The sequence below is a fragment of the Ahaetulla prasina genome, chromosome 17 (genome assembly GCF_028640845.1).
Source record: "Ahaetulla prasina isolate Xishuangbanna chromosome 17, ASM2864084v1, whole genome shotgun sequence".
In the NCBI taxonomy this organism is placed as follows: Eukaryota; Metazoa; Chordata; class Lepidosauria; order Squamata; family Colubridae; genus Ahaetulla; species Ahaetulla prasina.
This window is the reverse complement of record NC_080555.1, coordinates 189,099-210,498: the sequence shown is the minus strand read 5'-3', so window position 1 is coordinate 210,498 and position 21,400 is coordinate 189,099. Positions and strand designations below refer to the sequence as shown.

The window sequence follows — 21,400 nt, the reverse complement described above, 5'->3', positions numbered from 1 at the left end:
CCAATTCTTGCACAAAACGGACCCCTTGGGAGGGGCGGGTTCTATGGGCTGGCTGGGGAAGGGCTCCCCAGCTCCATCACCTGCCATGGGAGCCGTGGGGGTGGGGGCAACATTTCCCCAGGGCACTCTGTTGCTTGTATCCTGCTAGCTCGGAGAGCCCCTTTGCAGTAAATGCCATTCCAGGGCCCGGAATGCGTTTCCCCTGTGGCCGCTGGGTAGAGGCAGATGAAGCACCGAGGCAGGCCTCCCACCCGGTGGTGAGTCAGGCGGACGATCCAGGACATCAGAAGAACAAAGAGGGACCACAGCTTGCAGGTCTGGAAAGACTTATCAATTCCCCGTTTTGTGGGCATGTGTGTGTGTGTGCGCACACGTATTTTGAGATCACATTTATTTATTTATTTATTTGTCAATCATATATAACAGGTAAAAATATAAACATAATTTGGATACATGAAAAGAGTAAGTAAAAAGGAGTATTAGGACAGGGACGGTAGGCACGCAGGTATAAGGCGCACCCTTACAGACCGCTTAGGAATGGGGTGAGGTCAACAGTAGACAGTTTAAGCTTAAACTTTTGGGGGTTTGGGGAAGAAACCACAGTCAGGTAGTGCACTCCAGGCATTGACCACTCTGTTACTGAAGTCATATTTTCTGCAATCAAGTTTGGAGCGGTTTACCTTGAGTTTGTATCTATTATTTGCTCGTATATTGTTGTGGTTGAAGCTGAAGTAGTCATTGACAGGTAGGACACTGTGGTAGATAATTTTATGTACTATGCTAAGGTCAGACTGAAGTCTGCTTAGTTCTAAGTTGTCTAAGCCCAAAATTTGGAGTCTGGTGGCACAAGGTATTTTATTGCAAGCAGAGGAGTGGAGGACTCTTCTTGTGAAATATCTCTGGTGGAAGAGAAGCCACGTGCGTGTCCAAGGCTGTGAGGGAGAAAAGATGTCACTTGAGCCCTAAGCTGCAGGCGGTTTCCTTCTGCTAAACAAATCCCTAATTTTATGGTTAGAAAAAAAGCAGCCTTCAGCCATTTCAGTTTTTCCTGATTTGTTCGCTTGATGGCAGTGCTGGATCTATGGAAAGGCTGCCTTTGAAGGAAAACTCTGGAGGCAGGCAGATCCTCCCGGATCCACTCCCAGAGAAGACAAACCATCAGCCAGCAAAATCCTGGGCATCTCTTGACTAAACAAACATTGATTAGATCCAAAGCTGGCAAGAGGGTCTTTCCGTGGCCCTTAGCTCCCCTGTGGGCTGGGGCAGACATCCTGATGTGAATCAACTTCTGTTCCTGGAACAGATTTGGAGAGAAAGAGACACAAGACACACACACACGGGTTCTTTTCCCCTTTCATCAATCCCACCCTATTTTCCCCAGGCATCTCTGTTCCTTTTTTTTAAAATCTTCATATATATTAATATTGGCAAATAGTTTGACACACTTTTTTTCTCTGTGTTTATATTTTTCTTGCAAAACATGGGTGACTTAATGCATTTAATGCATCCTCAAAAGAAGGCCTGCCAAAGTACTGATGGGCTGTATGCTAAAATAAAGCCAGGTCATGATGCACACTTGAAAGTAAGTTAGGAAGCCTGTAATTGGGGAGTGTGTCTGGCAAGAACAAAGAATGCTAATCTACAGGAAATATGCAGGTGTAAATCTTGTAACAATTCTGGGTAGTTAGAAAACTGATAAAAGTAACAACAGTTAGACAACTTGCAGGCCTCATCAAAAAGTAGGAATACAGATGCCCTGCAGCCAATTAAATGTGTATTAGATAACTCCTGGAGCATTCATTAGCCAATGCTTAGGAATAGGGATGGCTAGAGACCAATAGAACAAATTGTAGAATTATTACTAAAATGTTTATTAGATGATATTATCTTGCCTTGGCCCTCCTTCTCTTTCAGTGAAAACGTATAAAGCTTTCTTAATCCTTTGTTCGTGGTTCTTGGCATTTTGGCCCAGAGCCCTTTTCCTTGGAGTACTCCAATAAAAAGCAATCAGAAAACCTGCGCCTCATGTCTGGCGTCCATCATTGGCTTGGCACCAGGCTCAGACCCAAATTGGGGACAACAGTACATTTTGAGCTGAAAACGTGCCCAGCAAGGAGGCTGAAGGACTTCCATTGGCATCTTGATGTGAATGGCCCTCATTATTTCCCATCTGCGAGTTGCTTAAATCCAGAAACTTGGCCAGCTGGTTTGAGAATCTCATGCACATGCGCACTCGCACGCACACACTCACAGACAGGGAAGGCCATAAATTTATGTTAAACTATGCCAAATGTTGTAAAAGGAAGTTCCTTCCCCAGACGCAGAAGAAGAAAGACATAAGAGCAGTTGCTCAGCGGCCTCTCCAGATGGTTGACGGGTTTTATGTCTTGTGTTTAAAAAAAAAAAACCTCCACCCAAATTTTCCCTTAGGCTTGGCTGGTGTTTGCAATGTTAAAGAAAACAGAGATATCCCTCCCTCCCCTCAAAACTCTGCTAGTTCGTTTCACAGGCCAAGAGAAAGTGGTTCAGGACCTTCCTGCTGATCCAGGAGCTGATTTCTAGGTAAGCCAGATGGTTGCCAAACGTGAGAAAGGTGGCTGACCAAACTCGACGCAGGCCTCCCTGGGACTTCTTGGCTCGCAAATGTTCCAGATGTTTTTACCAGGATGATGGGAATAACGCCAAGCTATAGCAACTGGCTCTTTTGCTTTGATCATATTTTTTTTTAAATGAAGAAACTTATTTTTTTATTATAGGTTTATTCCTCAGTTGCATTTGGTTAGCTATACCAATGCAACTATTCTGGGAAGGGTGCCTAAAATGCCTAGTAAGATCCGTTTTCTCTCTTTCCAGAATGCAGGACATAGAAGAAGGGAGAGCCACAGGCAGCAGGAGTGCGGAGGGGAGAAGAACAGAAGCTACCAAAAGGGAAAAGTACTTAATGCATAAATATTTGGATTTATTTTCTTTAGACATATTAATAACTCTGCCAAGGTTGTTTACTCAGGCAATCCCAGACCATGATTTGACTCTGCTTTTTCAGACCACGGTCAGATACAAACATCCATCTTCCGAAGGGTCATTATTCTGTGCATCATCCAGTTTCTACAGAACCTCCGGACTTTTTGCAGCGAGCTTAAAACATATCTATTCTTTCGAGCAGGCTTAATAGGGTTTTAAATATGGATTTTATTGGGGTTTATTTTATATTTCGTATTGTATTTTAAATTTTAGGCTATTGGAATAAGTTTTTTAAAATATTGTTTTTATTGAATGTATTGTCTTTATTTTATCTGCCTGTTCACCGCCCTGAGTCCTCCGGGAGAAGGGCGGTATACAAATTAAATTATTATTATTATTATTATTATTAACCAAAAACCAAAATGAACACATCCCATCCCACCATTTAATGCAGGAATTGCAGCTGATAGAAGACTGGATGTGGTGCTAGAGGAAATACCAATTCTCCTTGGCAAGGATGCCCCTTCCTTCAGGAATTTGATGGCATCCATACTCACCCCCAAAGGTGGGAACTGAGTGAGCGAATGCCTTTCCTTCTCACAATCTGGACCTAAAGCAAAGAGGAAAATGGGGCTGGAGCAAAACTGGGTGACTTTGAGGGGAGGCACAACTGAAGAAGCCCCTTCCCAGGAGCCAGATGGGAGGTGAGGGGGGCCTGCATGTTGTTGGGGGGGGTGGAGGAACCAGGGGTGAAATCCAGCAGGTTCTGACAGAACTGGTAGCAGAAATTTTGAGTGGTTTGGAGAATTGGTAGCGGACATTTTGATTAGTTCAGAAAACTGGCAAATACCACCTCTGGCTGGTCCCAGAGTGGGGTAGGAATGGGGATTTTGCAGTATCCTTCCCCTGAAGTGGGGTGGAAATGTAGATTTTGTAGTATCCTTCCCCTGCCACTCCCACCAAGCCACACCCACAGAACCGGTAGTAAAAAAAATTTGAATTTCACCACTGGGAGGAACCCTGAATTTCCTCAGCCTGCTCTCTACCCAGCTTCCACTGAACTTGTCCTTCCAGCCAGATGCAGCTTCTCAGCCAGATGCAGCCAGATGCCACAAGGGGGCGCAACAGTCCTGCCCCTGCCAGGGACTGGGAGGGCAGCATCAGTGTGACTTCTACCCCCCCTCCCACACACACACCAGGCTTGGACTTTCCAAGGCTGCTCCGTTATTTTGAGCGTCACCTGTTCAGAAGCAGCAAAGCAGCACGAGAAACAAATAACGGGGTGGGGTGGGGGAAGGGGAGGTCTGCAGAAATAGATGCCGAGCATGGGTGGCACATGAACTGAGCTCTCCAGTGTGAGAATGGAAAAGCTGCTCAGGAGGAAAAGCTGAGCAGGCCTGAGTGTTGCTGGGCCAGAGGCTGACTTGGTCTCCCTGGCTGCGTTCTCATGTGCAGGTAAAGACCCCGGTTAATTTCAGCCCTTTTTACTCAAAGGGAGAAAAAGGCGCTCAAGGCCCTCTCCGCCTCCCACCCCACCCCACCCCCACCCCCACCCAGAGAAAGCTGCCCACGGGGCCACCGGTGACAAGTTATCCTGCAACTGGCATAACCACAATAATGTAGCCCTGTTAAAAAAACGATGCTGTGGTTGCAGGGCAAATCACCCAGGCCGCCCCTTGGTGTGCTCTTTGAAGGACCTGACCTGACCTACGCTCCTCAGGGTGCAGCCCCTCATCCGGATCCCCCAGGAATGGTGGCATTTGGCACCAGCAGGGCGGTGACTGGGGCGTCCAGATTCGGCACCTGGAGGAGTGCTGCAAATTCCGGCGCCACGTTAAAAAAAGTGTCTTGTTGGCTGAAGATGGAATTGGAGCCAACCCGGGAGAGGACCGTTGCTTCTTGACTATGTCGAGGAACAGAGGTGGTTCCGGAATGGAATCCACCGGCTTGGCAGGCTCCGCAAATAGAGGATTCACACCCCCTTGAGAAGGTGGAGGAACTGACTCGGTCGAAGAAGAACCAAGATACACTGCATTAGATGCCTTAAAGAGCAAAGATTTGAAAATGGCCTGAAGCTGGACCTGTTTTCCCGATGCTGCCCCCTCCCCGCTCCCCCCCCAGGATTTGGGGGGGGGAAAGGTCCGCCTCTCCAGGCTTCCTCTCACTGCCTCCAGGGAGAAACCTACAGCATACAAGAGAGGCTGCCTCAAGCCCTTCAAAGTCTCCCACTTCATATATGAAGCATTTCCTTAAAAAAAAAAAAAAAAAAACCCACGGATATGACCGGCCGCCCAGCAGCCTCAGCTGCTGCAGAAATTGCCTGGCGGGACTGCTCTGAGCGGCAGGTTCAGGCTCTGTCCAGTGAGGCTGCCAGGCTGGCCCTGGTCTCTGTGACCCTCGGGGAGCCCCCCCTCCGCCTTGGTATCTGGCACGTCAGGAGGAAGACACTCTGGATGCTGCCAACGTTGGCAGAATTTAGATCTCCCAAGCAAGCACCAGAATCACGGCCAGGATGAGGCAGAGGAAGGAGCTGGTGGCGGCCTGGCGGACAGCATCACGCTGGAAGAGGTGAAGCTTCTTGGCATCTGGATGGAAGAGCCTGGCATCCTCCAAGGCACCACGAGCTGCAAGGGTGAAGTTGCTGTCCCCTGAGGCCACCACATCGAAGACACATGAGTGGAAGTAGACGTCCTCCACTGGCAGCTTCTCCTTGCACAGCCGGCGGGCTTTCTCAGCGGCGACGGTGCCATGGCCGCAGCAGCCGTCGTGCCGGGAGATGCGCTGGCTGGGAGGGCATCCGCCCACACACAGCTGCAGGTCCTGCTCCTCGGTGAAGGAGCCAGCCACCTCCTCGGCCACACGGATGGAAAAGGACAGCTGTCTTCCTGCCCGGCGCACCGCAATGGTGGTGCCGATGTAGGCTGCCCGGATCTCCACGTGCTGCCCGGGAGCCCGTTCAAGGATGCTGAGGCTGTCCCCGCCAGGCCGCTCCCCCCCATTCACCGAGCCATCCACAAAAGCTGCTGGGAGATTGTCTGCCTCGGCCTGGTAGACTTTCTGGTCAATGCACTCCTTCATGTTCTTGAAGATGATAGTGATCTGGAAAGAGGGGAAGGTCAGCAGCAGCTACAGGAGGCAGCCCAGGGCACCCCTTCCCCGGACTCAGGGGGACCTCCGGTTTGTCCCAAAGGCCCCAATCCCTAGCCATCCATCTCCACCCTTGGGACTCCTGGAAGTTATTCTGGGGGTCTCCAAATTCAGCTGCTTGAAGAATTTTCAGATTGCAGGCCTGAGCTCCGAATTCCCTCCGGCCCCTTCCCACCCCACCCTTTCCAGAGCAGTAGCCGCTGCCAGGTCACCTTGCTCGTGGCTGTGGCATTCGATCCTTTGGCCACGGGGGAGTTGGTGGCTTGGGCAAACAGGTAGTGGTTGTCCAGCAGCGGCCAGGAGCCCTCCGTGCGGCAGGTGTGGAAGTCATCCCCAAAGGTACGGATGTGTGGGTCCCCGAAGGAAGCGCAGTGCTGGTAGGTAGGGGGCCGGCCACGCTTATGGGCAAAGGCCTTCTCATAGTTGCAGAGGTCTGGGGACCCGGACCCCGGTGGACGGGGAGGGCGGGGTGCTGGGCTGGGCCCCTCCTTGGAGCAGTTGTGCTGGGCCATGAGGTCCTCAATGCCGTGGACAGCCAGGTGGAAGGCCAGGTCCCCGCGGCAGGTGCGGGCTGTGTGGCGGGTGCAGCGGGCATAGGCGCGCAGGGCCAGGCAGTGGGCTGCCCTCCTACCAGGAGCCCGCAGGGGGAGTGTAGAGGCCACATACTCTGAGTTGCAGCGCAGGATCCTGCAGCGGGTTTGCACTGTACAGAACGAAAGGCCACTGTGGTGAGTTCACAGCACCAGGCGCGCCCCAGGAATAGCAGAGCCCCACCCCTCCCACCTTCCCTCCTCTTACCGTATCTACAGAACAGGAGGAGGAAGAGCGTTTTTAGGAGGAAGCTTCTGCCCGGGAGGCGTAGGTGTGACAGCCTTGGCAAGCAAGGGGGTCCCCCACTCCAATCCATGCAGCCTTGGAGGGAAGCTGCTCACCCTTGCTGCTCCTGGACTCTGGGAATGAGCCCAAGTTCAAGGAAGGCCTCCCCAGCACTTGATCCTGCACCTGCCTCTTTCCAGAACATCGGAGATGGGAAGAGGCCACGCGTGATCGACCCTGGCTCCTCCCTGGAAAGCGCCTTGTCCAGCCTCCTGCGTGGGCACCCAGTGTCTTCCTCAGGGCTCCAGCTATGGGCATTTTGTGGAAGGGAGATAAAATGACCTTTGGCAGCGGCTGCAGGCTCTGCAACCTGATCCCTCCCCCAGAGGCAGCTACCGAGGCAGAGGCTGTAAATAGGCCTTGCTATTTCAGGTCCCCTAAGCCAAATTGGGGGTGGGGGTATTTTAGGCTCATCCCCTTTCACATATTTGCACATATGCCGATAGGTGTGTGCAGAATATACACGAGCGAGCGAAGGCTCTCAGGAACTCCAGTGTGTCTTCAAGTAGAGTTTTCTTCCCTCTGTGTGCCTTTCTAGGCATCTGAATGTCTACGCTGGGTCGCATGATAAAACCAGGGGACTTTGCATCCTGGGACTGATTGTCTCCCACAAGCCACCTTTGAGGCAATGGGAAAAGGTTCAGTCCAACCGGAAGATCCTGGTGGGATTTAAACATTTGAAACAAAAACCATTTCAACAGAGAAGCTGGGAGGGGGCGCTCTTCTTCCCATGATCACAGGGAAGGTGCTGCAGGCAGGTAGGGTGTCAAACCCTCCGACACCCGTTTTGTGTGTGTCTGCAGCTTTTCTTCCTGTCCCCGATCAACCCCCCCCCACCCTCCACCCCCTGTCCCAATCTCCCCATCTGCTGTCCCCAAAGAGGGATGAGAGCTGGTCAGAAGAAGTTCTGTCTGCTTCTGGGTCACCAAACAGCCAGAGACCAGAGTCTTCTCACTAGGTCAAGTCCTTCTTGTGAGCAGCATGGAGTTTGGGGAGCCCCTTTCAGGCCATCGTCAGCCAGTGCTTCCTCTCGAGGCAGAAGGATGTTCTGGAGAAGGTGGGCAGGACGCTCCGAAGGTCACAAGCAGCCCAGAGGTCTTGGTTGGGCATCAAAGGGCAGGTGACAGAGACCCCCCCCACCTCAACCCTGGGTCTTTTTCTTTCCTCCAGAGATATGGGGCAGGAGGTTTAGCAGTGGAGCTGGTCCATACCTGTGATGACCCGGGGCCTGACACAAAGGCAACACAGCCAGAGAACCGATATGAGTCCCTTTATTATCACCAACTGTGCCCCCAATGTCCCTTTCAACTCTCCGGCCTGGAGAAAGAGCTCTTCCACCAACCTGTCATAGTCTTTGGCTGGCAATACTTCAGTCCCAAACATTGTAAGCAGAAAACATCTAACAAAAAATCCAAATGCAAGACCAAGTAATTAATCCGGCAGGGCAAGTAAAATAAGGAATTCCACAAGTAAAGTAGCACGGCAGCAAATCAAGCCAGTCTCAGCGTTTGTTCCTGACAAATGCCCCTCCCATTTGCCTTTCCTTTTAAACTCCATCAGCACCTGTGCCTTGTAAAGAGGATCGGGTCCCTTTCCTCCCTTGTAAGCCACGCAACCCACATTGCTCTCTTCTCCGTTCCTCCCTGCGCTGCCTAGGATGAGGAGGGGTGGGCCTTGGTCTTTACCTGAACCCCCTCTCCCTTGTTTTATCTCTCCCCTGCTTGGCCCAGCCTGACTTTGCTCTTCCCCAGTTTTTCCACAGCCAATGGATCCACTCTCTCACTCTCTGTCAGCCGTTCCTCTTCCCCTTCGGATTCAGACTCTGACAGGGGCCTGACAATACCCATGAATAGAAAGTTTGTGCAAAAGTTGTAAAAAGTGGCTGCAGACCCACAGGACCCTCTGCCTCCCTCACTTTTGAGAGGAGGGGGCTGCAACAGATAAATCAAGACACAGGCGCATCTGTTCCTCTGCGGCTGTCATCCCTGGGTGGGGGCAGTCAAAGCCCTGGGGGTGGGTGCGAGGAGAGCCAAAAAAAGACTACACAGATGAAGCCAGGTGGAGATTCCAGCACATGGCAGCCGCCTGGTGTCTCTGGAGAACCGTCCCGGCCGGCTCCTGGGTGGGAGGTGTATCCCCACACATAGGCTTTGATCTCCTCCTGAGGGGAAATGATGAGCCTCCACTATGGGGCTGATGCCTGTATTCAGAAAAGGAATAAGGGAATGGAGAGGACAAGGGTTTTTCCAAGCTGAGGTGCGCGCACACCCACACACACCCACACCCCTTGCGCTGTAATGTAGCCTCTGTGGTCATTTCTGGAGGTTCCTCCCATTTGCCTCACATGCCAATGGCAACGGCTGAGCCTCCCACTGAAGACTCGTCTATCCAGGCTGCTCCTGGGAAAACATTTCCCTTCCTCCCCAGAGGTCACGGCCATCACTGGAACAGAATAGAATAGAATAGAATAGAGTAGAATTTTTTATTGGCTAAGTGTGATTGGACACACAAGGAATTTGTCTTGGTGAATATGCTCTCGGTGTACATAAAAGAAATACATTTGTCAAGAACCATAAGGTGCAAAACTTAATGATAGTCATAGGGTACAAATAAGTAATCAGCGAACAGTATCAGTATAAATTGTAAGAATACAAGCAACAAAGTTACAGTCATAAGTGGGAGGAGATGGGTGATGGGAATGATGAGATTATTAATAGTAGTGCAGACTTAGTAAATAGTTTGACAGCGTTGAGGAAATTATTTGTTTAGCAGAGTGATGGCGTTTGGGGAAAAACTGCTCTTGTGTCTAGTTGTTCTGGTGTGCAGTGCTCTACCCTCTATTTTGAGGGTAGGAGTTGAAACAGTTTATGTCCAGGATGTGAGGGGTCTGTAAATATCTTCATAGCCTTCTTTTTGATTCGTGCAGTATACAGATCCTCCATGGAAGGCAGGTTGGTAGCCATTGTTTTTTCTGCAGTTCTAATGATCCTCTGAAGTCTGTGTCTGTCTTGTTGGGTTGCAGAACCAAACCAGACAGTTCTAAAGGTGCAGATGACAGACTCAATAATTCCTCTGTAGAACTGGATCAGCAGCTCCTTGGGCAGTTTGAGCTTTCTGAGTTGCAGAAAGAACATTCTTTGTTGTCCTTTTTTGATGATAGTGGGTGTTACTCAACGCTGGAACCTCTGGATCCTTGCTCAGCTTGGACGGCATTCAGCACAAAACAGACAGCCTGAGCCAGCTCTTCACAGAGGACCGGCAGGGCCTGAGAAAATGCCTTTCCTTGAGGCCTTGCAGTCTTTGTCTTGTCCCCCTTTCTCTAGCCAGAGTGGCTGCCGATCCTCCCCGAGAGACCTTTCCTTGCCCAGCCAAACAACCCAGGACACTAGTGTCTCCAGGTCCTCTGCTAGGGCTTCCCCAGCTTCCCTCTGCTGACCATTTGTCTGGAAGCAACAGCCTGTGATGAACGAGACCTTGGATGCCACCCAAGAAGCAGGTAAGCCATAGAAGGAGGTGACTCAGGCTTAAGAAGTGCTGTCAGTTCAAACTCCATTGTGATGTCTGATGGTGAAGTCATCGCATCAGTTGGAAAGGAAGGCTGGGCACCCTCAGAGCAAGGAGAGGCCCAAGTGCCCAGCTCTAGGCAAGGAAGATGATGCCATGATCCCTAGGAAAAATCTAAGCCCTAGTCATCCAGCTTTTTGGTCCTAGAAGAGGAAAAAGGGGCGAAATAAAAGGGGAGACACCTGCCTCTCTCATGAGAACTGTCACTTCCTTCCACTCCTGAGTCGGTCACCCTCTGGGACATCACCATGCCTAAGCAAAATGACCTGGCTATCGGGATTGACCTTGGAACCACCTTCTCCTGCGTGGCTGTCTGTCAACATGACAAAGTAGAGATCATCGCCAATGACCAAGGGAAGCGGACTACGCCGAGCTACGTGGCCTTCACCAACACAGAACACCTGATTGGGGACCCAGCCAAGAGCCAAGCCCCTCTCAACCCCCAGAACACGGTGTTCGATGCCAAGCGGCTGATTGGCCGCAAGTATGAGGATGCCGCCGTCCAGGAGGACATGAAACATTGGCCATTTACTGTGGTGAGCCACGAGGAGAAGCTAAAAGTCCAAGTCACCTACAAAGGCAAACAACGGACCTTCTACCCTGAGGAGATCTCCGCTATGGTCTTGGCCAAGATGAAGCAAACAGCTGAGGCCTACCTGGGCTACTCTGTTTCCCAAGCCATTGTTACGGTGCCTGCCTACTTCAGCGATGCCCAGCGGCAGGCCACCATTGATGCCGGAGTCATTGCGGGCCTCCAGATCCTAAAGCTGCTGAACGAACCTACGGCAGCTGCCATCGCCTATGGCCTGGATGCCAGGCACCAAGAGGCAGGTGGCCGAAACATCCTCATTTTTGACCTGGGTGGAGGCACTTTTGATGTTTCTATACTTTCTGTGGAGGATGGCATCTTTGAAGTGAAGGCCACTGCAGGAGACACCCACCTGGGTGGGGAGGACTTTGACCAGAGATTGGTGACCCACCTTGCAGAGGAGTTCAAGAAGAAGCATAGGAGAGACCTCCATCAGGACAAGAAGGCTCTGCAGAGGTTGAAGACGGCTGCCGAGCGGGCCAAATGCACCTTGAGTTCCTGCACCAGTGCCAGCATATCTGTGGACTCCCTCTTCCAAGGGGTTGATTTCCACACCACCCTCACCCGGGCACGGTTCGAGGACCTCTGCTCCGATCTATTTCGAGCCACCTTGAAGCCCCTCGAAAGGGCCTTGAGAGACGCCAAGATGAGCAAAGGGGACATCAAGGACATCGTATTGGTTGGGGGCTCCACCCGCATCCCCAAGATCCGGAAGCTGCTGAAGGATTTCTTCAATGGCAAGGAGCTGAATAAAGGCATTAACCCTGATGAAGCTGTGGCTTACGGGGCAGCTGTCCAGGCCGCCATCTTGACGGGCAACCGGACGGCCAAGATGCAGAATATGTTTCTTCTGGATGTCACCCCTTTGTCTCTGGGAATCAATACTCAAGGAGGTGTCATGGCAACCATCATAAAACGCAACTCACCTGTCCCAACAAGAGAAGTCATGGAGTTCACCACGACTGAGGACGACCAAGACACCATCTTGTTCATGGTGTATGAGGGAGAGCGGGCCTTGACCAAACACAACCACCTCTTGGGCATGTTCACCTTGAAAGGGATTCCCCCAGCCCCCTGTGGGGTCCCGGTCATCCTGGTCACCTTCTCTATTGACGAGAACAACATTCTGACCGTCTCAGCCAAGGATGTGGAAACCGGGAACATCAGCCACTTGACTATCTCGGACACCCGTGGACGCCTGGGCAAGGAGGAAATAGAGACAATTGTGCAGACAGCAGAGGAATTCCGGGCAAATGACCTGAGCCAGCAGGAAAAGATTGAAGCCATGAACTCCTTGGAGTCCTGCACCCTGGAGCTCAAGCGGGTGGCGGAGGAGCAGCTCCTGGACGGGAAGGCCAAGAGGAGGATGCTGGAAATGTGTGATGGTGCTGCCTCCTGGCTGGAGGGGAATCCCCTGGCAGAGAAAGAGGAATGCGAGAAGCGGCAGAAGGACCTGGAAGAGGCCTGGGACTCGGTCTACACTGGCCCAGGTGAGGTGGCAGATGAGCGGGCGGAAGGAGACCCCGAGGCCACTGAGCCAAAGGAAGACAGGGAATGAATCGGCCGAGTGCCAGAGTACATTGTTCCACCCAAAGGGCGCATTAAAACTATGGGTAAGAAAGAAATCCCTCTCTGATTACGACCATTTAGTTTCTCACTAGTGGCTTTTAGGCCCAGATCAGCCCACCAGCAAGTCACATGACCAGAGTCCAAGCCCAAGTTGAGGCTTAGCAGGAAGGCCAAAGCAAGAGAAGAGGAGTGATGGGCAGGCCAGGCAAATCCTCCGAGTGGCTGCCCAGCTGGCTAAAGTCCCCAGGCCTAAGTAGAGGTCCAAGTCCGCTCCAAGGTGGCCTTCTCAAAAGTGCAAGAACACAAGAGCCACGCAGCTCGGCTTGCTCTCCCTTTGTCTGGCTCTTGACACAGTCTAGGACAGGGGTCACCAACCTTTCGGACCTCAGGGACCACTAAATTCATAATTTAAAATCTCACGGACCACTAATATGATCTGCTTAATGACTGGCTGTGTGGGTGTGGCTAGGCGGTCATGCAACTGGGTGGGCGTGTCACAGTGACTGGATGTCACTCATGTCAAGGGGCGCCTCACTGGCCTCTAATCGCCACTCCCCTGCCAGCCACTGCTCGCCTGCCCGCCCGGGCTCCTTGGGCCCCAACAGGAAGCAGATAGGGAGATAAACAGCCACCACAAGAAAGAGTTGGCACAACAGTTCAGTTCAAATTGGATTTGGCTGAGGAGGCTCAGCAGAAGCACCTCACTGAGGACTACAAGCATAGGCTTTCCAAGCAGAGGGAAGACCTGAGGGAGTGCAAGGCCAGGTACCAGCGCCTGGAGGCTCAGCGGGCTGAGATAGTCAGCCAGTTCCAGGCCATGAGGTAGTCCCACTGGAACGAGGCCCTCCAGCTCTTTGCCACCAGCAGTACTTCCCTCCAGCCTTTGCCCAAAGCCCCACACCAGGAGGCTGAAGCAGACCCCAAGTTGGAATTTCTGCCCCCCTCCGACCTGCACAAAACGACCCAGAAGGGGGAGACTCTCTGGAGCAACACAAACGTTCATTCCACATATTTATCCCAGGGGCTGTAGTTTGAGGACCCCTGATTTAGTGCAATATTAAAAAATGCAAATAATTTTTCTGTAGACCACCAAAATTTTCTCGCGGACCACCAGTGGTTCACGGACCACCAGTTGGTGACCACTGGTTTAGGAGGTGGAATCCTTGGATAACCCTCCCTCCCAAGACCACCTCTACAGCTCAAGGACGGAGCCCACCTGGACTTTCAAAAGTCTTGCTTTATGTCAGTGTATCCTTATTTTCTCTAGATGTTTTTGAACAAAGTGTTTAGTTCATGTTCTCTAGATGTGGGGTGGGTTCTTTGTCCCGTTTTTAAGAATTTTGTTTGTTTTGTCTGCCTCTGAAACCACCACAAATGGGATCTGGATCAGGAACAAAAAATACAGCCAGACCCCTGCCCAAAGGCAATTGCACTTACCCAGGAGGCCCAGAGGCACAGCACTGTCCGCTTCCCCCAACATGGCTGGAAGCAGGGAGTCAAGATGCTGTCCCAAGAGAAAAGCCCCCCTCCCCCGCCCAATCTTTCTCCAGGTGGAAAGAGTGGTGGGCTCTGCAGCAGAATCTCCCCGGGAAACAGAAGAAGAAAAGGGGCTGCCATCTGCTGGGGACACTGAGACCCCAACAGGCCCCAGGGGCCATTGTGACATGCACAGTGATGGGGGAAGGGTATCTGTCCTCTGAAGAAAGGCCAGGAGGAGAAGTGGGGGGGGGGCGCAGGGCCCAAGAAGAGCTGCCCCCTGGGATTGCCAATTTTCCATCATTGGCAGAAGGCCAGGGGCTGCTCAGGGAAAGAGCCACCTATGGGAGCTGACCTCAGCCATGCAGACGTGCCCAGGCCCACCTCCAGACCAGAGACTCCCTCTGCGTTGAGACCAGACACGGCCAGAATTTTCCCCAAAGGTCCAGCCGTGGGGATTGACCTGGGCACCACAAAATCCTGCGTGGCAGTCTGCCAGAGGGGGAGGGTGGAGATTCTGGCCAATGACCACAACAGCCGCACCACCCCCAGCTGTGTGGCTTTCACTGAGAGGGAGCGCCTGGTGGGGGAACCAGCAGAACTGCAAGCCAGCCTCAACCCAGAAAACACCATCTATAACGTGAAGCGGCTGATCGGCCGCAGGTACGACGACCCGTCCGTGCAGTTGTGCCTGAAGAACTGGCCGTACCACGTGGTGGAGGCTGGCAATGGCAAGGCCAAAGTCCAGGTGTCCCACCGAGGGGTGGAGAAGGTTTTGTACCCCGAGGAGATCTCCGCCATGGTGCTCTACAAGCTGAAGCAGGTAGCCGAGGCTTCCTTGGGCCGCCCGGTCACCCAGGCTGTCATCACCGTCCCAGCGTACTTCAGTGACGCCCAGCGCCAGGCCACCATTGATGCAGGGGCAATTGCGGGGCTCCAGGTCCTGAGTTTAGTCAGCGAGCCCACTGCAGCTGCGGTGGCTTATGGGCTCAAGGAGACCCGCCAACGTAAGGGGAAGAGAAACATCCTCATCTTTGATCTGGGTGGGGGCACCTTTGATGTCTCCATCCTCACTGCCCAGGATGGGGTCTTTGAAGTTGTGGCTACAGCGGGGGATACCCACTTGGGGGGGGAGGATTTTGACCAGAGGCTAGCCAACCAGCTCGCCCAAGAGTTCAAGAACAAGTTTCAGGAGGATCCCACCGAGAGCAGGAAGGCGATGCAGAGACTGAAGGCGGCCTGTAAGAAGGCCAAACAGACCCTGAGTTCGAACACGACAGCCACCGTCTCAGTTGACTCGCTCTACAAGGGAATTGACTTCCACACCACGGTCACCCGGGCCTGCTTCGAAGATTTGTGTTGCGACCTCTTTCAGGCAACCATGGTTCAGGTGCAGCAGGTGCTGGAGGAAGCAGGGCTCAAGAAGAGCCAGGTGCATGAGATTGGGCTCGCGGGAGGCTCCACGTACATCCCCATGATCCAGAGGCTCCTGTCCAAATTCTTTGATGGACAGAGGTTGTGCAAAAGCATCAGCCCCGAGGAGGTGGTGGCCCATGGGGCAGCCATCCAAGCCGCCGTTCTGATGGGCCACCGATACCAAAACCTGCAGAACCTCCTCCTCCTGGAGGTGACCCCCGTCTCCTTGGGGCTGGAGACGGTGGGAGGCGTGATGGACGTGGTGGTCAAGCGCAACTCTCCCATTCCCACAAAAGAGAGCAGGAACTTCTCCACCACGGAAGACCAGCAGAGCAGCCTCTTCCTGCAGATCTACGAAGGGGAGCGGATGCTGACCAAGCACAACCGTCTGCTGGGCACCATCACCCTGAGCAGCCTTCAACCAGCACCACGAGGGGTCCCGATAATTGTAGTCACTTTTCAGATTGACCACAACAACATCCTCACTGTTTCAGCCACGGAACGAAACACGGGCAACAAGAAAGAGCTCACCATCACCGACACCCGTGGCCGGCTGGATCGAGAAGAGATGGAGAGAATCCTCCAGGAGGAGGAGGAGCATCGAGCACAGGAGAAAGTGGAGGAGGAGAAGCTGGAAGCCCTCAACGCCTTGGAGGCCAGCACCCTCCAGCTCAAGAGGGCGGCGGCGGAGAAGTCCCTGGATGACCGGGCCAAGCGGAGGCTGCTGGAAATATGTGAAGAGGCGGCTGCGTGGATGGAGGACAACCAGCTTGCGCCCAAGAAGGCCTACGAGGAGCGGAAGAAGGAGCTGGAGGGCGTCTGCAGTGCCATTCTCACTCATTTCAGCACCCAAGAAGCCCAGCAGAAAAAGCCGAAAGAATCCTAGCTCCAGACCTCTTGAGGAACATATTAAAAAAAAGAAAACGGGGTTATTCATTTCTCCTCCTTCTCCCAAGAGAGTCCTGGGAAACCAAAAGGACAGCAGAGTGGCAGAGAGGCTTTGATGCCTTGGCGGGACGAGGGGCTGAGCTAACAAGAGGCGCCCCCTGCACCCCGTCTTTCTCTCCCCCCAGACCCCCATTCACTGGGGCCCCAGTGACACCAGAGGATCCGATAGGGCCAGTGGCCACTCCAAAGGGATTGCACCTGGCCTGGGGAGGGGGCAGTCACGACATGGGTTGTGATGTTTGTGTTGTGGACAGCAAAGGGAGTGTGATATGGAGCTGGCAGCTGCAATGGAGGCCATCCTCTCTAGAGGGCAGTTGTGCCCCACTGAGTGGGCTTCAAAAGGAGTTCCCACACCACATCTAGGACAAGCGAGGACTCCAGCATCAGCTATTTGGCAACAAAGGCCTTGATCTCTTCAGCCAGCCCCTCTCAACTCTTAAGACCACCTTGATTAAAGGAACCTGGAAATCCAGGCTGTATGAAATGCAAATTTTGCTCCTGGACGACTGAGTGGCTGCCCATCCTCAGCAATGAGCATCATCTGCTGACTGAGAATCCCCTTCCCCAAATTATCAGGGATTTGCTTTTGTGGCTGCCGCATTCAGAGAGGGAGGAGGACATCAGCTGCCCTAGATAAGGAGACACTGAAAGCCCTTTCAGCTGCTCCATATAGGAAGATGCTTGCTTTTATTGGGAAAGAAAGCGGGGACAACCCTTAACTGACAGGGAAGGGCAGGACAAGGGCTCGTTTGCAAAGCCATTGCAGGAAAGTCCCACAGATAGGGAACCTGAGGCTTAGAATAGAATAGAATAGAATAGAATAGAATAGAATAGAATAGAATAGAATAGAATAGAATAGAATAGAATAGAATTTTTTATTGGCCAAGTGTGATTGGACACACAAGGAATTTGTCTTGGCGCATATCCTCTCAGTGCACATAAAATTAGATTAGATTTTAAAGTTATGGGTTTTAAGGGGTTTTTATTATTTATACTATTTTAAATTTGGGGCAATAGAATAAGTTTTTTAATTGTTTTTTAATCTGTATTTATATGTATTTTAACTGCCTGTGAACCGCCCTGAGTCCTTAGGGAGATAGGGCGGTATATAAATTTGAAAAATAAATAAATAAATAAAATAAATAAAAGAAAAGCTATCTTTATCAAGGTACAACACTTACAACACTTAATGATAGTCACAGGGTACAAATTTAACATTTAATGATACAATACTTAATGATAGTCATAGGGTACAAATAAGCAATCAGGAAACAATATCAATATAAATCATAAGGATACAAGCAATAAAGTTACAGTCAAAAGTGGAAGGAGATGGGTATGATGATGATTAGGGTGATGTCTATAAATTTGTGCTGGAACCTGGGGGACTTCCTGTTCCTGCCTGCGGGGCTTTCAAAAGGTTTCTCTTTATGGTTTATTTCAGAACAAAGCTGACCAAGCTTTTCCTTATCTCAAAACTTAATTACCCAAACTAGATAACATCACTGGGACCAGCACTGATGATGTTATCTATCTGGGTAATGAAACAGTCTGCAAGAAAACGATCAAGGTCAGAGAGCACCCAGAAGCTTAAAAGGGTCAGACAGGGAAAGGCAGGGGAGAAGATGCCACTCAAAAGCTTGGAAGCCTCAGCCAAGGAGATTTGGGCTTTCAAAAGATGACACCCACCCAGGTGCTGGAACTAGCTCAAAACAGAACCAGGTGGGTTTAAGGTGCCGCTGCCCAAGAACCTGGTGACCCTGTTAGGTGGGGATCTTGCATGGTGGGTGGCGAGACCAGAGATTCTCACGAGACAAAGGAGGATTACAAGACTCTCTGTTTTGCAGCCTGAGAAAGAAGACAGAAGATCCAGGGAGACAGGGCTGAAGGAGGCATTAAGCAAAGAAGCCCCATCCCCCTCAAACAGAGGTGGATTTCAGCAGGTTCTGACCAGTTCTGGAGAACCAGTAGCGGAAATTTTGAGTAGTTCGGAAGGAAATGGGGATTTTGCAGTAATCTTCCCCTGCCACGCCCACCAAACCACACCCACAGAATCTATAGTAAAAATTTTTGACACCCATCACTGCCCTCAAAGGTATGGTGCTCAAAATGTGACAGGGACAGTGTGCAGAAGTGACAGTCAAGCCTCGGACCTCCTGAGTGCTTCACAGCCAGGGTGGAAGCAGGTCAGAGACCCTGTGCTTCTTTCTGGGACCAGCTGAGATGGATATGGGGGGAGGGGAGGCTAGGGGCTGCCCCAGTCATGGGTCTCAGCTTGGACTGGGCTTGGGTGTTTTTTTTTATTTGCATTTATATCCCGCCCTTCTCCGAAGACTCAGGGCGGCTTACACTATGTTAAGCAATAGTCTTCATCCATTTGTATATTATATACAAAGTCAACTTATTGCCCCCAACAATCTGGGTCCTCATTTTACCTACCTTATAAAGGATGGAAGGCTGAGTCAACCTGGGACTTGAACTTGCAGTAGTTGCAAGCAGCTGTGTTAATAACAGACTGTCTTAGCAGTCTGAGCCACCAGAGGCCTGATCACCTCACTGAGGAAAGTGCGGGTGGGGGGGTGAGGAGCGGTGGTGGGGGGGGGGAGACACAGAAGCAGGAAATAATGACCTCTGCTGGAAAAGCGGTTTTGTCCCAGCAGCTTGGAAAACCCGTTCGCGGGAACCGGGCCTGCCTAGCAAGAAAGCTCAAGAAAGGCTCGCTCGCCACCTGGTGGAGAAATTTGGGCCTGCGCCGGCTCAGGGGGTCCCTTAATGGGGTCAGTCCGGTCTCGGGAGGGGTGGGTGAATGGGAGGTGCGCGCTGCACCTGGCCAAGGTGAGTCGCGGGAGGGAATCTCCTGCCGAGGACCAGGAGGCGCCGCAGAAGGGAAATCTACCTGCGGCACACCTGGGAGACCAGAGGCGGACGCCCGCGAGGCGCTTCCCGCTGGAGGAGGCTGCGCGGTCTCCGGATCGGCGCAGTGAGCTCATAATGGGCCCCTTCCCGGAGACACAGCGCGCTCAGCTCAGGGAGCAAGAAACGAACGGAGAACCAGCGCTTCTAATACAGGTGAAACCACGCGCAGGAAGAGACCAGCTCTACAGCTGGCTGAGCATAATGGGAGTTGTAGTTCGGGCCGCAAAGGCTACGCGAGGTGGGGTTCCCATCAACCCTCTCTGGGAGGCCCCAAACCGGCTTTTCCCCATCACGCCCAGGCCAAGACTACGGCTCCCAGAATGCAATACAGCGCGAAAAGAGGAGGGCGGCTCCTCGAGGCTGCCGGGAAGTGTAGTGCCGTTGGCGTCCTTCGGACTGTCAGGAACTCGCTTTTCCCGGCAGCAGCGAGAAGGGCTCAGCGCTTAGCCCAGGAAGGGACGCGGTTTGGGGAGCGGGGTCGATCTCAGTGGTGGGACGCGGCAGGTGAGTCACCTTGAGCCGTGCCGGCCCAGCGCAGGGCCCCCTTGCAACCGTCGCCGGTGCTCCCGGCGCCCTTCCGAAGCCGGGGTCGTGCGAGGTGGGCGGGAGGCGGCTGCAAAACCTGCGGTCCGCCGAGCTGCCCTTGGCACTCTGCGGGCGGTCGAGGAGGCGGCCGCCCAGCCGGGCTTCCTGCGCTTCCTGGTTGGCCGCCTTTGGCGGGGACGTCGAGAGCGAGCCCCGACCCTCCGGCTTTTGCCTTGCAGCTCCTCCAGTCCGACTCTGCCGATGGTCCCCTCCGGCCTTCGGGCGCTCGGCCGTGTCCTCCGCTCCCCGGCCTTCTCCGCCGGAGGCGCGGCGCTGAGCGGGCCGGCCGTGGAAAAGCCGGTGGAGTCGGGCATCCGGGCCAAGCTGCAGGCGGCGCTGGAGCCCCTCCACCTGGAGGTCATCAATGACAGCCACCTGCACGCCGTGCCCCGCGGCTCCGAGACCCACTTCCGAGTGGTGGTGGCCAGCCGGCGCTTCGAGGGCCTCTCGCTCATCCATCGGCACCGGCTGGTCAATGAGCTCCTCCAAGACGAGCTGGCCGGCCCCGTCCACTCCCTCTCCATCCAGGCCAAGACCCCACAGCAGTGGGAGAAGAGCGCCAAAGCCAGCCAGAGCCCGCCGTGCCTGGGAGGGGCCAAGCACGACCCGCAAGTGGCCGACAAGTTGGGCAAGATGACGGGTCGGGCGCAAGGCCGGATGGAGGGCGAGGGGGGACCCTGACGGCAGCCTCCTCGGCAGGTTCCCCCCCATGCCTCGCCTTCGCCCAGAGTCGATGCCTCCTTCTGGGCTGAGCTGCCCCTGCCACCTGCCATGGTTTGTGCCTGCTTGCTTGCTTGGCTCCCCTGCCCTAAAGACGCCTATGTGATGTCTGCTGAAGCGTATTAAATGCCTTGGGCTTTCCTTTCCCTTTGTCTGCTCAGTTTTGGGGGGAGGTAGGTGGCTTTTGGGTGGAGGAGCTCTTCCTCCCAGGATGACGGGGGGAGGGTCCCAAATTCTTTCCCTCCCCTTAGCAAAGGGTTCCCAAAAAGGAGCTTTGGTTGAAAGGACAGCAGGGTCAAAATAGCCATTTGCTCCCTGGCACTCATTCATTTGCCCTGCGCTCTGGCAGAAATGTTAGTTAAATGGCCTCTAGAGCAGCGGTCACCAACGGGTGGTCCGTGGATCACTAGTGGTCCGTGAGAAAATTTTGGTGGTCCGCAGAAAATATATTTGCATTTTTTAATATTGCACTAAATCAGGGGGCCTCAAACTGTGGCCCCTGGGACGGATACGTGCCATGAACGCTTGTGTTGCTGCGGAGAGTCTCCCCCTTTGTGGTCTTTATGTGGGTTGGAGGGGGTCAGAATTTCCAACTTGGGGTCTGCTTCAGCCTCCTGGTGTGCTGGGGCTTTG

At 53.0% G+C, this 21,400-nt stretch overlaps 3 protein-coding genes across 3 annotated transcripts; 2 read left to right on the top strand and 1 right to left on the bottom strand.

Annotated features, from left to right (window-relative positions):
- Positions 1–4,537: 4,537 nt before the first annotated feature.
- On the bottom strand, positions 4,538–7,228 carry HJV (hemojuvelin BMP co-receptor). The gene is made up of 3 exons (XM_058160577.1): positions 6,907–7,228; positions 6,321–6,811; positions 4,538–6,060 (listed from the first exon to the last, which is right to left on the bottom strand). The coding sequence occupies exons 1-3, from the start codon at positions 7,013–7,015 to the stop codon at positions 5,437–5,439; spliced, it is 1,224 nt and encodes a 407-aa protein (XP_058016560.1). The 5' UTR covers positions 7,016–7,228; the 3' UTR covers positions 4,538–5,436.
- Positions 7,229–10,584: 3,356 nt separating this feature from the next.
- Positions 10,585–12,695, top strand: LOC131186786 (heat shock 70 kDa protein II-like). Its single transcript, XM_058160709.1, has one exon. The coding sequence runs from the start codon at positions 10,797–10,799 to the stop codon at positions 12,693–12,695; it is 1,899 nt and encodes a 632-aa protein (XP_058016692.1). The 5' UTR covers positions 10,585–10,796.
- A 1,830-nt stretch (positions 12,696–14,525) lies between these two features.
- Positions 14,526–20,560, top strand: LOC131186785 (heat shock 70 kDa protein-like). The gene is made up of 2 exons (XM_058160708.1): positions 14,526–16,441; positions 20,364–20,560. Exons 1-2 carry the CDS (start codon positions 14,526–14,528, stop codon positions 20,413–20,415), a joined length of 1,968 nt encoding a protein of 655 aa, XP_058016691.1. The 3' UTR covers positions 20,416–20,560.
- The last annotated feature ends 840 nt before the right edge of the window (positions 20,561–21,400 follow it).

Excerpts from the sequence above, each read along its gene's own strand:
- LOC131186786 (XM_058160709.1), top strand. The coding sequence starts at position 10,797 with ATGCCTAAGCAAAATGACCTGGCTATCGGGATTGACCTTGGAACCACC.
- LOC131186785 (XM_058160708.1), top strand. The coding sequence starts at position 14,526 with ATGGGAGCTGACCTCAGCCATGCAGACGTGCCCAGGCCCACCTCCAGA. Across the intron at positions 16,442-20,363 it reads AGTGCCATTCTCACTCATTT|GGGCCAAGCTGCAGGCGGCG; the intron begins CAGCACCCAAGA and ends AGTCGGGCATCC.
- HJV (XM_058160577.1), bottom strand. The coding sequence starts at position 7,015 with ATGGATTGGAGTGGGGGACCCCCTTGCTTGCCAAGGCTGTCACACCTA. Across the intron at positions 6,812-6,906 it reads CCTCCTGTTCTGTAGATACG|TGCAAACCCGCTGCAGGATC; the intron begins GTAAGAGGAGGG and ends CGTTCTGTACAG. Across the intron at positions 6,061-6,320 it reads ATGCCACAGCCACGAGCAAG|ATCACTATCATCTTCAAGAA; the intron begins GTGACCTGGCAG and ends CCCTCTTTCCAG.